The sequence below is a fragment of the Denticeps clupeoides genome, chromosome 5 (assembly GCF_900700375.1).
Source record: "Denticeps clupeoides chromosome 5, fDenClu1.1, whole genome shotgun sequence".
NCBI lineage: Eukaryota > Metazoa > Chordata > Actinopteri > Clupeiformes > Denticipitidae > Denticeps > Denticeps clupeoides.
This window is the reverse complement of record NC_041711.1, coordinates 9,574,080-9,589,880: the sequence shown is the minus strand read 5'-3', so window position 1 is coordinate 9,589,880 and position 15,801 is coordinate 9,574,080. Positions and strand designations below refer to the sequence as shown.

The window sequence follows — 15,801 nt, the reverse complement described above, 5'->3', positions numbered from 1 at the left end:
ATGGCACGCTGACAAGATCCATTTGCTTTTATTGCGTAGCAGAGGCGGCACGGCCAGACTGCGAGCCAGCCTTTTGTTTGCTGTTTCAGGTCAATGCAGCGGTTGTTCCTCGCAAGTCTCCAGTGCGCACCCTGCGGCACACTCGCTGGGGCGTGGGTCTGGTGACTGCGGACCCCAAGGCGGCCCAGAGGCGAGGGGGTTCTGAGCTGGGCTCAACGTGCTTCATTTCGGATCGACTGCGGGTCGGTGTCCTCAGACATCTCACGGCATTTGCTTTAGAATTTTTCAAATTCAAAACTGAAATGTACAAAATGATTATAACATGTAAAACGATTAAAGAGCTTTACTGCATTTTCATGGAAGGCACGAACATTAACACAGCTACTTGCATTTTCAAGATTGCATGACTGCGCGTGCACATTTGCATTTTTATTCATCATTCTCATCATTGTGAAATCGATGTACTCTCCCATCTGCTATTGCGATTTTTATGTCAACAATGCACGGCTGTCAATCAAATGGGCAGATTTCATTGTTGCAAAGGCAGCAATAAGGAGAGGAAGTGAGGCCTGCTGTCCTGTTTCCTTTTCATGTATAAAATCATCAAATTGGAAATAAAATTATTTTCCAAAATTCTTGTTTAGAACTTGATCAGCTTTAGAACGTTTTGGGCTAGACCCTGGAATGATGCAAAGAGCACATGTATCACCAGACAAATTAAACACAGTGATACCTGTTGGTCACTCATAATCTTCAAATGAAATAACGGACCATGCATATATAATTCCATTATTCTTATGAAATCAAGCATATATATATATATATATATATATATATATATACACACACACACACACACACACACACACACACACACACACAATTGAACAGACCAAGCGTCTCGATGACAGGGTGAGTTCCCCTGGAGAGGCATATATTTATTTTTGTCCTGTAAACATGTTCATGTGAGCACCATGTGAACTGAGCGTAACCTGAATCTTGGGTATTTCTCATTTTCACTGTAAATGGATTTCCATCTGGTCCTCCAGCTCACTGCACACAGTCAGGCAACATTTTTATTTTTAATCTTACCTGAGCCAGATATTCATTGATCTTTTGGTTTAGTAAACTGGAGCCTCAGTACCAACATCTTGGATCAGCACCGCTAATGCTACCATGATGTTGTATCGCTTACTTCTGGGGTTAATTTACTTGAAAGTGAAAAAGTGAAAGTGAAGTGATTGTCATTATGAGACACTGCAGCACAGCACACGGTGACACAAAGAAATGTGTCCTCTGCTTTTAACCATCACCCTTAGTGTGCAGCATGACAGGCGCCCGGGGAGTAGTGTGTGGGGCACCTCAGTGATTCCGGACTCGAACCGGCAACCTTCTGATTACGGGTCTGTTTCCTTACCCATTGGGCCACCACTGCACCTACTTCCGCTCTCCATGGAAACCGTCTGGTTTGGCATCAAGGCCCATGTGTGAAAATGATCTGGACATCTCCGCGCATGCCGAGCATTCCTCTCAGGGCCGGACGCTCCCGCTCGGCCGACGGGCCTTGACAGCGGCAGTCACAAATTGATCCCAACTGGGGCAGCTGTTAACCCATTAAGCCATCCGGGGTCTTTGATGGACGCGAGCAGCCGTAATGGCCCGCCAGTCAATCGTCCGATTAGCGGCACGGTAATTTACTAACGGCCTCCACTTTGGTGCGCGCACCCTGCCTCGGCCTGAAGAATAGCATGCGAGCTGCCAGGAAGTCAGCTAATTACTCCCAAAAATACACTCCAGCAATGAGTCACATAAATAATGCCACCGTGCCAAAGGGCGTGTAGCTCGAAACTGGAAATATTCGGCGTGCCCCTGCTGAACACTGCTAATGCTAATTTAAACAGTACAACTAAAAACTTTTTGGAGATAACATGGCACGGATAGCCTGATATTTCCACCAAATAAAGGTAAAAGAAGTACATCTTGATGGATAATGCTGTATTGAATCTGGAACAGACACTGCCGGAGAAACAACACCGTGTTCCAGTACACATGGGCATAATGCTCGCCAGCCTGACCTTGACTAATTTACAAGATAAGGACAAAAAAAAAGAAAACGCAAGCTGTGGGAGCTGCCAGTCGTGTTTTATCGAAAGGCTGCGAGTGTGTGAACGCTAAGCTTGGCTTTAAGGCTATTGTTGCGGGGAGATAGTACCTGCTCTCATTTCAACGCTCGTTTGTCACTGTCAGGGGAAGAATATATCCCGTTATGCCGTTTTCGTGCATAAGAAAAAGCCCACAGCTCCATACACACTGTTCCACGTGTGAGTTTTTCCCCAAGTAGAGGGGAGAGAACTGTGGTCACTTCTTAAGAAGTGCAGCCTACTTATGATGCATTGCCTTGGAAGTATAGAAAAAAAAATCCTTTTCCCCTCACATTACTGACGTCATCTGACATAAGAACGTCTGAAACCACCTGTGGACGACATTCATTCAGATTATTTCTGAGTAAAGCTCTGCACCCATGGCATTCTACTAGAATAACACCCAAATGCATTAGGGAAGGTAAACTGTAAGCCATGATCTGCCATCGGGGGGGAGAAATCCAAGCTATCACATGAACAAATTACCTTAGCCTTATTCAATTACAGGCCATTACATAAAAGCTCATGTTGCCGCTGCAGTTTTGAGCATTCGAGTGGCTGACATTCTGCCCACTCCAAGAATAGCCCTCGGCAACACACAAGAAACGGGTTCCGTGAAAGAGGGATGCTGGAGTGATGGTGGGGTTCGTCGTGGATACGGACTCTTGGCCTTTCGAGACGGCAGGTCAGGTTGGGTCTGACAAAGCCGCCTTATGTGAAGCCCAGGGCGTGGGGCTGACACACACACTCTAATTTGGGAATGTTCCACTCACACAAAGGCTCCACGTTTAGCATCTTGGGCACAAATCAGAAGGTACAAATGATCATGAGGGGATACCAGACTTCTCTGTCAGATGCCAAATATAGCCAGAATGCAACTTGCTACCGGAAAAATGCAGCAAATAAGAGCAGAATTGAGCGTACCGTCAGGACAGTTGAGACCGTTCTCGTTCGAAAAAAATAAATGGGGGATGGGGGGGAGGAAATCCATACTCCTTGGAGTCAGAGGCACAAATAGAAATGCTGCTGTAAACAGTCAATCAAGAACGAGCTTGGAAAACGAGAGCGCTCCGAGGGAGCTGCCAAAACACAGACTCTCGAGAAACGGTGGACGGGCCACGGGACCTCGTGGCTTGGCACTGCTTACCTTCAGCGAATCGAAACAGGCGATCACCCTCCCGTTCTCCACCTGGCAGCTCTTGGGTGGATGTGCGAATTTGCATTCCTCATCACTACGTGAGCAGGTTCCCCTCTGAAACTGCCGGCAGACTTCCAGAGTCAGCCATTTTGTGTCTCGTATCGAGGCAATGTTCAGAGCCATGGCAAAGCCCGGTTTAAAAAAAAAAAGTCCAGTTAATATCTGCTTTAAGACAAAAAGTGTTAAAAGGGCCGTGAGGGACTTCAATTATCTCCGAGTGCGCGTTAAATACAGTTTTACACCGCGAAAGAACTGTGTTTGGTGCATTCAGCGCGCTCCTAGTTTCCAGAGAGCATTATCGGCCTCACAACCGCCTGTGGCAGAAGCACGAGAGATGGCTGCTATCGACAAAGCTGTCCATCAGAGCCACGTCGCTCACTCAGTCCCGTGTGCAGGCTGCTGGCACGGCAACAAGGACATGCTCAGAGTCCGTATGCTGCTGACAACGTCCCGGCGACCGTGGAGTCGGGCTGTTTTGGGAGATGTTTCGAAGTGTCTGCCCGTGTGGACTGAGGAATTTGGAGGAGTGGTGATGACGAGGTCTTTTTTTCTTCAGGGCTTGAGATCTTTGTGCTTTGGCCAGGCCATCAGATTCTCCAGCTGCAGATCCAGCTTTTTCTTTGTGTGTGTGTGTGTGTGTGTGTGTGTAGGTGTGTTGAGCCTGCACTGAAAGCAGAGGCAGGAGTGGTCGAGTTTCTGTCAAAGCACGGCTGAGGAACAGTGAGCTGCTTCAAGTAGCGATGTTGTCTGACAAGGCACTTTCTGTTGGGGATCTGTGAAGGACAAAGAGAGAGAAACAGTGTTTTATGCATGCGTCATAAATGACAATCCCAACATTATCATAAACCTGGCAAACCAAGAGATTATTCGTCTATTTTAAACATTTATGATTAAGTGTGAGGCATTACAAATCTGCATTAACTATGCATGTCAAAAAAATAAGAGTATAGCGCCCACAATAACACAAAATTGATTATACACATTACATTTACTCCCTTGAAAAATTGTACTTCTAAGAGTAGGTTCACAACGCCATATTTTTAATATTACTTGAGTACATTTGTGAATTAGAAACTTTACTGAGTTTGTTACCATTTTGCAACCCTCAATTCGTTACATTTTAAACAATTTATTCCATACATTTATTTTTGCCAGAGATGCCGCCAGTAGATCTAACAAATAACGACAATAATCACATGACACCGTTTCACCAATCAGACGTAGCCATGCAGTCACATAAACATGCTATAATTTAAAAAGACCTCTATATATCTTCTGTAGAGGAAGGAATTAGCATTATCGTTTAGCTGTTTTATTTAATATATTACTAATATATAAACACATATAATTAGCATATTTAAGATTTTTTGTATGCTCAGATTTAGTCGATTGATTACTTCAAATTGTACTTGAAGTTAAATATTATTATTAGGAAATACCATAAATTAGCCTGTTTATATTTTTCTTTCTAATTACATTGTTTTTAAAAAATAAATGAGATATTAAAATCCAAGAGTTACTCAGTTGAGTATTCTTTTTTATTTTTGTGCTCTTACTTGAATAATTTTTTTGGATGACTACTTTTTACTTAAAAATTTTGGGCTACTTTGCCTACCACTGATTATACATTGCAAGGCAGTTTTAATAACAGTTAGACTTTACACTGGATACCAGTGTATCAATAATGTCAAGCCGAAGGAATTATCAATACCTGTATCGTTTTTTTATTTTGTGATGAGTCTTAGTCTGGTACTTTCTGTTTGAATTTCTATTTGGAGCTATTAGCTGAAATGTGTTGGTAGAGCATAAGCTGTCCAAGTGCTTTGGCTCAATCAAGTACCCATGGTAAAGCAATAAACATGGCCCTTCTCACAAAATTCTCCCTCGCACATGACAAACTGCCTCAGAGAGCTAGTGCGGTTTTGGCAGCAAAATGATGAAAAGCTAAGAGAAGTATGAATCCCTCAAAAGTCTGGCTGGCGACACAGAAATTAGGACTAATTAGGCTGTTTCATAATGGCAAGAGAGATAGAACATCTTGATCAGCTGCCTACAGCGTTGGCCCATCTTGTGGGCCATCGAGTCGCATACGTAACATGCTCAGCCCATCAAACCTTTGTTTCTTTAGCAAACATTCAAAGGCCCGGTTGGCCAATAGAAAGAGAGAAGCAATATTCCGGGCAGCAATCCAATAGGCGGAGAAGGGCCGAGACAGATGTGTGTGCCAGGCGCAATTACAGAGGCCACACAGGCTCAACCAGATCCATCCGAATTCAACGCTACGGGACCCCTCTACACGTACAACCAACCTCCAGCAAGAAAGAGGTGTGGGGGGGGGGGACTAGTTGCTGCTGTATAGGAAGCCTTTTTTCACTAAAAACATCTGGAAATATTTTCTTGTGAAAACTCAGGGAGCAAAACTGTGAGCGCACATGTGAACGAGACGGGGCGGGGTCGTAAAACGCCTGCAGCTGCCGTTTAACGTTCTTCCTTTGCTGTTTAACAACAGATGCATCCCCTACATTGTGGACCCGCACTGAACGAGAAAAAAAAAAACACAACAGACCACTGTTCGCCGAGAAAGCAGCAGCGTGATGAGTTGATAACGCCAGGTACAAGCAAATGTGTGCAAATTCCATTCAAATAGCAGCCGGGCCGGCTGAGGCCTCGGCACAGTGACGTCGGTTCCTTGTCCGGCTTTGTCACGGCGCTTTTTGCGGTGGTCCGCGGTGGGCATCAGAGCGTTGCTCTGCTAGCATACTGGGGCGCTGAGGAACTCTAATGAGCTTGAGTGTTACCGGTTGCTAAGGGTCATTCTGTACCTCTCGCGCCGGCTCATTATGCATAGCAACAGCAAACGCAGCCATAAAAGAGATTAGAAAAAGAAAAGATGTGTGACTGTACATGTTTCAAACATAACAATTTTGGAACAATAATATTGAATGTACTGTTAACAGGACTGCACTATTGCAAGTTTCATGCTATTTAGTCATTTGTGTTATTTGAGATAATCTTAAATACTAGTATGATTCTTGTCAATGCTCATACTAATATACTAATATAGAGAAATACTAATGTAGACAGATACAGTCAGAGCACAGAGCAGCAGCATGAGACGTATTTATCATCCACAATGTGGGGTCTAGCTGCTGTCAGCCAGATATGAAATGCAAATGTGGGTGACTATGCCTCGTCTGTGCTTGGCCATGCAATGCAAAGTCTTCAAAAGCAAAGGTGGTCGCCACAGGGATCTTAAAGACAAACATACAAGACAATCAACCAACTGGTGGGGCGAAAACGCACTGGCTCTTTAATAGATGGAGTCCATGGAAAGTGCACTGCAAGAATGCACTCCATGTCTTGGAGAAGAAATGAAATTTTATTAAGTTTAAAATGCGACCCCTGCTCCCAACCTCTTCTTTATGCTACTGTTAAGACATCACACATGAAACGCTCTCATGTGTTCACCCCCTGCTGCAATCACATGATCATCACATGACCACTCCCACTACCAAGCTCAACTGTTGAATCTGACATTCTCGAACACTGTGATTTGAAAACATGCCCCTGTGGTTTTTGATTATGAAACATAAAATCAGCACAAAATGTAATATGCTGTTTGAGCTTCCAGGGATACATGCTCGACAAACTGAGATTGTTTGTTTTACATCCCACTATTATTCTACTCAATCATTGTTTGATTGAGTAGAATCTCTGCATTCGTTTCAGCTTTAACTTGCTGAATCATCATTCAGCCATGCCAGTGATCAGACACAGAGAGCAAGTGTGATACAACCTCCTGACCTTATAACTGAGGATCATAACATGGCTCAAGAGTCATGTTATGCTAAAAATCAAACCGGGGATGAAAAGAATGCTGCAATTCCTAGCAGGGCAAATATCCAAATATCAATCACAAACCCCTGGCTGTGAGTGAATAATGTGAAAAGGGCCGCAACCACCTACACGCCCACAAACTGGCACACATGAAATTTCCAAATGAAACCTGTCCATTTGGAAATAGGCAATACGAGGTGAAATTATACAAAATACACACTGAAACAGAGCACAGAGTCTCAACGGTGGGATTTAATTTCACAGGCTCTCCCGCTGGAGAGTCAAATGCAGTGAGGGAATCAGGTAAGAGTCGCGTCAGACGTGACCTTCTGCAATTAATCCCCTTTTATTTTTAGTGCTCATAAAAAAGCCGACGGTCTAATTTACGATGTGCACAACAGCTAAGTGGTGCAAGAGAGAAACGTCCCACCTCCAGCTCGCCATACAGCCACCCATGCTGCCAAGTGCCACGCACAGCATGGCTTTACTTTATGGTTTTACTGTATGATTCGCTGCAGCATGTTTTACAGCATGCAGTGAAATAAGCTGACAAATGAAAAGGCGACGCTGGAATCATCAAAGTCTTCTGACCAAGCAGTTTTGCTATTTGCCATCCGGCCATTAGCTGTTTCTGCACTCAGGACGTTAGTGAGGAAGGTGGTAAAACACTAGAATCATCTGTTTCAGGACAACTGCACAGCACCATTATCAGGAATTACATTTCCAACACAAACTCGGGGGCATATTTGAATTTATAGGATCTGAATATTATTTTGGGCGGTCACTTTCACCTGACCTGTCAGGCACCTGCAATGGGGTTGTCCTGGAATAAAATGCATACCTTTTATACCTAAAGTTTAAGTGTTTTTATATTATTTGCTAGTTTTGATACAGCATTTGCAATACGGATATAAAAATAAATGCGATTACATTTGAGCTTTTTGCCAAAGACCATTTGCATGTAAGCAGCATTTTGGTTTGGACGAACTGTTTGAGCTAGTTAGGCGTGGCTCTCTCACATTCCCAGAGCGACCAGTGAATTTCAAACTCTATGAAGAAATTCTACAGCAGGTCAAAATGTCAGGGGACTGTGGTCTGTGATCTACAGCTCAAAGAATGTTGGGTCATGCAACATTGGCAATAATATAAAGCTCTGTGGCAAATGACGGTGAATTACAGTCCAACTGAAACACAGAAATAAAAACATCAGTGGAGGAAGCAGCCAAAAACCCCCTCCTGACCATAATGCACTTCACATTAGCAACTGTTCAGCAGACGTCAAGGACATCGGCTTGATCGGGGTACGTGGTCCAGGGGGAGGGGCTCCCAAAAATGATCTCACAGAAGCCCCGTCCAAAAAAACGAGAAGCTGGTGAAGAAGGACAGATGGTGCGCAGGTAGGAAGGTGGCTGCAACACCCTTGTTGTGACCTGCAGAGATTAGCAATGAACGCCCCCACCTATGCAGCGTGGACTGGCGGTTTCCGGAGCTGGGCTCTAGAAATCCAGACACCACGGTTACAACTGACCTGTCCCTCAATATAAAAAGTCGAAGTAAATGCAGCCGTAGGGACGCACACATACATGATTAATCAGAGTGACATATTTGACTGACTGTGGCTGGGGAGCCTCAGCCTTGGGGATTATGAAATTTTAATTCGAAGCCATTTATAAACACACTCCAGCCTCGAAAAATGGCTCTCACAGATAACAAACCTGAAAGGCATCCGGAGCCTGGCACTCCGACCCCTTCCAACAGGCTCCTTTAACCGACTAGTAACCAAGCTCAGGCCCAAGGGGAAAAACAGGGAGAAAATCTCAAAGGCATCGGCCCCATTGGGATTAGGGCTACTCAGGCCAGCTGGCTCTGGATAATCTTGCCCATCGACTAATTTGATAGGGGAAAGGGAACGTTATGATACTAAAAGCCACCAGTCTGACCTCAGAACAGAGTGGATCTCATTAGCTCGGATCTCCCACGTCCCTTGTAGCCTTTTTCATTTGCAAATCCTTCAAAAGCTGACAAGCAGGCGCGCCAGTTGGGAAGGGAAATCGTAGTAAAAGGGGGAGCTGATCTAATTATCTTGCCATGCCACTAAGGTTTGGTCGATATTGGATTATTTCCACATAAAAATATTTTAATTATCAATGACATCTAATTAGAACGTAGCCACCCTGGCATGTGATCATGACATTTAGCAATGCTGTACAGGCTAGTTTCCAGTGTATGGGTTCTAATACAGTTGCTCGCCTGTTGTTGTGGGAATAAAGCCGACATAAGGTTTTTACATGTGTGTCAGCATTGCAGTGCTCATGGCGGATTTAAAATGTGATCCAGTGAAAATGCAATTAGATACTGCTGCCCATAGATGCAGGAATTTTCCAATTTTCTTTATGATCATTTTTATTATTTGCCAAACCCAGCATCCCGCCATGAACTAAATAAACTAAAACCTGGCTTCTGGTAATATCAGTACTGATTCAAGTATTTATCTGTGTCAGCAGGAGAATTCAAATTATAGCATGAGAGCACATAAATTGATCAGACTGTATAATGTTGTAATTACTAATTTTACATACCAGGCACTAACATTGAACTCAGTGCAGGAGGGGTTAAAGAATTAAACACAGTTTAAGTAATAAGCTTAGCTAATGGGTGCCACACATCCAGTAAGACTAGCAGGAATGAAAGGGAGACATATCTCCACCGGACATTGACAAATGATTTTGAAATTGTTCTCTTTTAAATAAACGTCAAAGTAACTGAAGGAACTGTACTGCAATGGTGACAGCTGACTCACATATAAATTTATGACAGTATTTGCAGAAAATATGTTATATCTTACGTCTATCGCATTCAAATTCTTTTGCAAACATAAAGGCTATATATTGAATTACAGCCTGTCTTGAGTAGCTATTGTTCCCGCAATACAGCTCGACCTGTTTCGAGACTCAGGAAAAGTGTTACTGCAGAATTATGAGCATAGAGGGAGATGAGTGTCCAGCTGATTGAAAAGGGTTAGTGGACTAAGCGGAGCTATTGGACAGATGCGATTCCTCGTTTTATCGAGTCAGCGAAAGTTTAGATTATAATAGCCTTACCATCAAACTGAACCTCAGTGACCCAATTTATTATCTTCCTTGCACTAAGGTGGCATTTCCCTGCTAGATCATGCACACTGGTTTATTACAGACCGACGTACGTGTAACGCTGGCGTATCCTTCACTGTAGCCTTCGCGGACTGATGTGCGGACTGATTCAGTTAAAATGAACACTTGTGTCAGCTCTTTTTTTAAAGCTAATTCCACGGGAGCAAATATGTTAGATCACTTTCAGTCAATCGTCTGGGCTAAACAGGCATAAGACCAATCTTCAGAAACAAAACTGCAGGGTTTCAATTTAATATATCCATTTATTTCTTAAATTGTCTTTTTGCAAGAAGTGGAGGCTTTTCTGAAATCACGAAGTCAGCGAGCCGCTAACCCATCGCTGGTTCGTTTCCAGCTGCAGTCTGCACAGGGAATGCTGACTACCTCAAATTCTTCCGCACTGGCATAAATTTAAACAACTACAAGAGATAATATTTCACAATTTTTGGCACCGAGCTCCAATTCTTGAATATGTGTGCAAAATGTGTGGAATTTGGGGTGCACCTATCAAGCTATTTAAAAGACTGCTCTGCCAGTGACTTTAATTTATTAATTTTCTTCTGTATTATTATTTTTTTAAATTGCAGGAAGGGTTGGGTCAGCCCTACAATAAAAAGAACAGCATGCCTTTTTCCTGCCATTGCACGGCCTTCTGTGTCCTGAGCTTTCAAGGGCTAGCGCTGCAGCTGTGAAGCGGGGCAGTGGTCAGGCTGTTGCGACTTCAGAGAGATTATGAAAGATGTTGGCTCTCATTAAAATTGCATGAAGCCCTTGCTAATTACAGAGCCGGCCATCACTTTCACAGAGCCTCCTCCAGAGCAAAGGGGAGGACGAAGGGAAATTATGCTGCACTTGAAGCCCCACTGCAGGGATCCTGTTAACCAAATAAGAAAAAAGAAATTCCATTTCAAACTGCATCAACGCATTAAAATGAGTAACATGATTATACCCACCCACTTTATATTTTAGAATATATATATTGGCATTGAAACAATCTTGTGGGAATTTTTTTACATCCTCCAGATATAAGGGTAGTTATTCTGACCCCAACAATTGACTATAAAACGTGCTCTATAGTAGCCTTATAATAGTTAGATATGTGTTTAAACACAGCAACCTACTTAAACAGTCATCCAAAATAATCATTTGCTTTCTAACCAAACAAAATAATTATGCACTTGCTTGCCAGTATAATTCAGCAGAAGTTGGATAGATGGATATGTTTGCTTTGTAGTGCTGGGAAAAAAGTTTGAAACATATATTTAATCCCTTGGGTGATGAAACCATGACTACTTGCAGCCGTCAAACACATCCTTTTGTGCATTAAAATACTGCCTGCTTTTCTCCTTTTCCCTAAAACCAAAAGTAAAGCAGGCGTTGAAAATGGGGTCACTGCTATTCATGTCCAGGGGGTGGGTGGTCACAAGGAGTTCAAAGCAATCAAATTTCCCCTCACGATTCAATTGTATTTACCAGCGCACGTGATTTTAACCCAGGACCGATCTGAGAAAGATAACACAACACAAGTACTGTTCAAAAGTCAGAGGAAACTTTGCTCAGCTGTGTTCCTTCAAGTCCAAAGACAGATTACAGAGCAGAGGCAGATGATGGCAGCGGCTGCCAGCCACCACCACAGCAATGCTGAGTTTTACAGTCTCAGCCAACCTCACTATTTACTCTGTCTGTCGCTTGCCCTGTCTCTCTCTCTCTCTCTCTGTCCTCTCCCTATCCTCCCACTTCCTCTCAGCAACCCCCCCCCGCCTCCTCCACACCCCAGATGGTATGCATCACACTGCAGCAAAAACTAATTTTTTTTCTCTTGTTTAAGACAAACGAAGAACAATTTTTTAAAAAAAGAGAGAGAGAGATCTGAGAGTCTCTGCTCCTCCTACCTCATTCGTACAGTGTCCCGACTGTCTCGTCCTCGTCCTCTCAGTCAAAGTCAGGAGGCACCTGGTGCAGAGTCTGGCCTGCCCCCGTCTCTGCGGCTCCCGCTAACGACCACGTGAAGGAGCGGCTGTCATTCCCGGCGTGGCGCACAGCGCCGGTGGCCCATGCCTGCACAGGGGCTGCTCTGTCTCGGTAACGGCGTGTGGAGCGCGAGCGCGTCTGCCACTTAACTCTCCGGCCGAAACATTTCTAGCCACTCCTCTGCCCGGACTCCCCCCTTCCCTGGTGCGAACGGCCCCTTCCTGCCCACCCACCTCAGGCAACGGTCCGCCCCTGATGCGCTCTGGCAAATAGCGGAGCGGATTCCTGCTCTGCAGCTCGCCGGTTGGCTGGACGACTGTCAGGCTGGCCTCACAGCCTCTGATGACGGCCCCATCGATGCTGCTCTTAAAGGCGTTTGCCCCGAGCAACAGATACTTCTAAATGCCATTTATTATTTCGAAGTTGAAATGATTTCATAACACAGAAATAATATGGTAAATTATGCTTTACAAAAAAAAAGAAACCAAGTGCAGCACCGCTGAGATTCGGCTCCTTCAGGCTTTGGTGTCCCTCAGCAACCTTTGTTTCTACGGCGTTACCGTAGAGATGAAGATGTCCCCTCCCCACCTTGGTGACAGTGAGCCTGCCGGCGTCACGTGAGGGGGAGGATGCAGCGGTGCAGAAGTGATGAATCAGAGCCCGGTCTCGCCGAGTTTCCACCGGAATCAATAGAACAGCTGTAGGCTCTCATTACCCCTGAGCGGGCCGCAGCTATGTGGCAGCCAGAGAGCTTTTACAAACATTAAAACCATACGCGCGCCTCGAACATCAATGGGGTGAGCCGCGCCCGCGCCGCTCAGCTGCCAGACTGACCCCGCTCACCCCTCGGGCCAACTTTCACAGATAACGCCTTTCACAAAAGAGCGGCGATCTGGGTCAATCAGATCGCCAATACGAACGCCGGGACCGGCGTCTGTCATGGTCCGGCTGCGGCGACAGTGACTTTCACCCAGTCCCGGCTAAACTTAACCGGCGCAGTCATCCAGATAAGAACAAAATGTTTTCCTCCGCCACGAAAAAAACAAGAGGCGTCGCTTCCTTCCCACACAGTAAACACTCCAAACTTTTGTCCATGCTGACCCTTGTACAGGCTTACAGTCCATTACCGAACATCAACAAGAAGCAAATATCAATTTCAGCAAACATCGACTTTCGCTGTTTACTGAGATCAGATATTACACAGACATGTTTCACGTCTACAGTAACAACGTAGTAACAGAGTAATAATAATAATGCTATATTAACACGTGACGTGGTCCACTTTCATCAGGCACCCAAAATAAACACGCTCTCTAGCTTTCACTCTGACCAATGAGAAGAGAAAAGAAGAAGAAAAACATACTCGGAACAAAAAAAAAAACCCACAGGGCCATCCCTGACGACTGATCCCCTAAGGCAGTATTGTCATATGATTGCAAAATAACTAATACTTAATTACAATCATTAAATCTAGCAAATTCCAAATGTAAAGTTATGAATCAACTTTCAAAACTTTAAATTATTTTTTTATGAGATGCAAAAAAAAAAAATTATGTTAATGTGAATACTAGGTACAAAACTAGGTCCATTATCATTAATAAAATGTTAATAGGTTACATATGGGCTACTGATATGAAGTCATAATTCTCCTGTCCTTTTTCAACAAACTTTCAACTAAAAAATGAGACCAAAACACAGCCAAAACACAGGGCCTGACTATATAATGCTTTTAAAAGCACTGCCACCATAACACTTGAATGCTTTATTGGGCATTAGTATTAGGTTGCAAAATGTGATATGCACCACATTGTTCACCTGTGAATCAGATAATGGAATTAGATTTCTATCTGGGTCACACACGCATTAACATTTATTAAGATTGACCAAAGCATCTTAACATATATCCTCTTCCATATCTTGCTCTCAGCAGGTTTCCACGGTTACTCATCTTTGGTGTTAATGAGAATGAGATATCCACGTGCCCATAAGGTTATGTCCACACACACACACACACACACACACACACATAGATACACACACCTTGTAGTCAATGTAAAACTAGTGAAACAACTTGTAAATGTTGCCCTTAAAAATAAAATCATTATTAGTAACAGTAAAGTCGCATATAAGAATTTTTCACCCTAAGTCGTTTTTATACAAGAAAAGTTTGCGTGGAAACAAATATGGCTGACATATGATACACACTCATTTAAATAGCATAAAAATGTCTAAAAAAGTTGCTATTTCCTTCCGGAATACACAAATACAGTCGGCGCAAAAATGGCCATTCTGTACAACGTGACAAAGCCACGAACTCCAACCCGCACGGCTACGTCATTAGCTCGCCGACGTGATTCGGCAGTGATGAAAATGACATCCAGCTCAACAAGTTTTTATTTTATAAAGCCTTTTTTTTATTCACGAAGCACATTCTTATTGCACCAGAGGTGCACATGGCGCTAGCCATGTTTTATTTTTAGGCCAATGACCCTTAATGCTGCACTGATTGTAATATTAGTTACTCATATCAAAAAAGAATCTTGTTAGCCGGCAGCTAGCTGCAGAAAGACCCCCGAACTAGAGTCGCAAGGCCGCGAAAGTGCGAGCAAAGTGAGCGGATTTCCGACACAATGAATAAAAATGTCATCGGACAGACGGACGGACGGGAGCAGCCGCTCCGCTACCTGCTTACCTGCTGCCCGCGACCAGCTGCTTCTGGCCACCTTTCTGCCTCCCGCCGCAGAACGGGTCGGTGGGCTCGGCGGGGCGGAGATGGAAAGCGTGCCGGGCGGCAGCTGCTGCGACGCGGACGCGGGGCTTCAACTCGAATGCATTTTCGACTGAAAGAAGCGGAAAGATTTTTACCTCCAACTACTGTTACTTCTGCCTGAGCAACAAGCTCCTCTGACAGCTCGTGGGAGGGGTCACATGTGACGGCGGAAAGGGGGGGGGGGTTCCCTGCACGGTGCTTTTTTCCATCACACGCCAAGAAATTCTCACGCGTAGGTGTGATTTCTTTAGCTGATATAACCTTGTATTATCGTGTAATGTACGATTGTATATGCAGCTCTGCTACATTAACGGTCAATAGAACTGAGTGATCTCAGTACCCCCCTCCGACGGAGATGGTACGTTCCCAATGAATGTCAGGAGCCCTGGGAAGGGCAAGGGTCTGCTTGTTGCCTTGGAAACAACATCGAATCTCCGGGTTGTACAATGGATGCACACTGCTTTTAATCAACGAGCACTATCGTTACCGATACCCTCTGCATAGATTAACATTTATGACGTCATGTTTTAAGTACAGAAGCTCACTGTAAGTTCCTCACATAAAAGTTCAAATTCAATCAGTGCAGAATTTTAGCCATTACAATGTAACTACAACCTTACTAGTATGCAAAAGATGTAGATGAATAAGATGAATAAACTCTCTTCTGCTATTTGATTGTTTTAACACAAACATTGTGAGTCATTTACTCAACAACAGATATTCTGGAAATATGTA

The 15,801-nt window shown here is 44.0% G+C and overlaps 1 protein-coding gene across 8 annotated transcripts in view; it reads right to left on the bottom strand.

Annotated features, from left to right (window-relative positions):
- The window catches only part of mbnl2 (muscleblind-like splicing regulator 2), a 44,510-nt gene extending 29,305 nt beyond the window's left edge, over nucleotides 1-15,205 (bottom strand). For 7 of the 8 annotated variants that reach the window (XM_028979240.1, XM_028979243.1, XM_028979242.1 and 4 more), the window contains exons 1-2: nucleotides 12,218-12,491; nucleotides 3,289-4,112 (exon numbers count right to left, since the gene is read on the bottom strand). In XM_028979240.1, coding sequence (XP_028835073.1) covers nucleotides 3,289-3,462 — 174 coding nt within the window. In that variant the 5' untranslated portion in view covers nucleotides 3,463-4,112; nucleotides 12,218-12,491. Of the gene's footprint in view, nucleotides 1-3,288; nucleotides 4,113-12,217; nucleotides 12,492-14,988 lie in introns of those variants that run through there. The other variant, XM_028979241.1, reaches the window with a different exon arrangement.
- Between the last annotated feature and the right edge of the window lie 596 nt (nucleotides 15,206-15,801).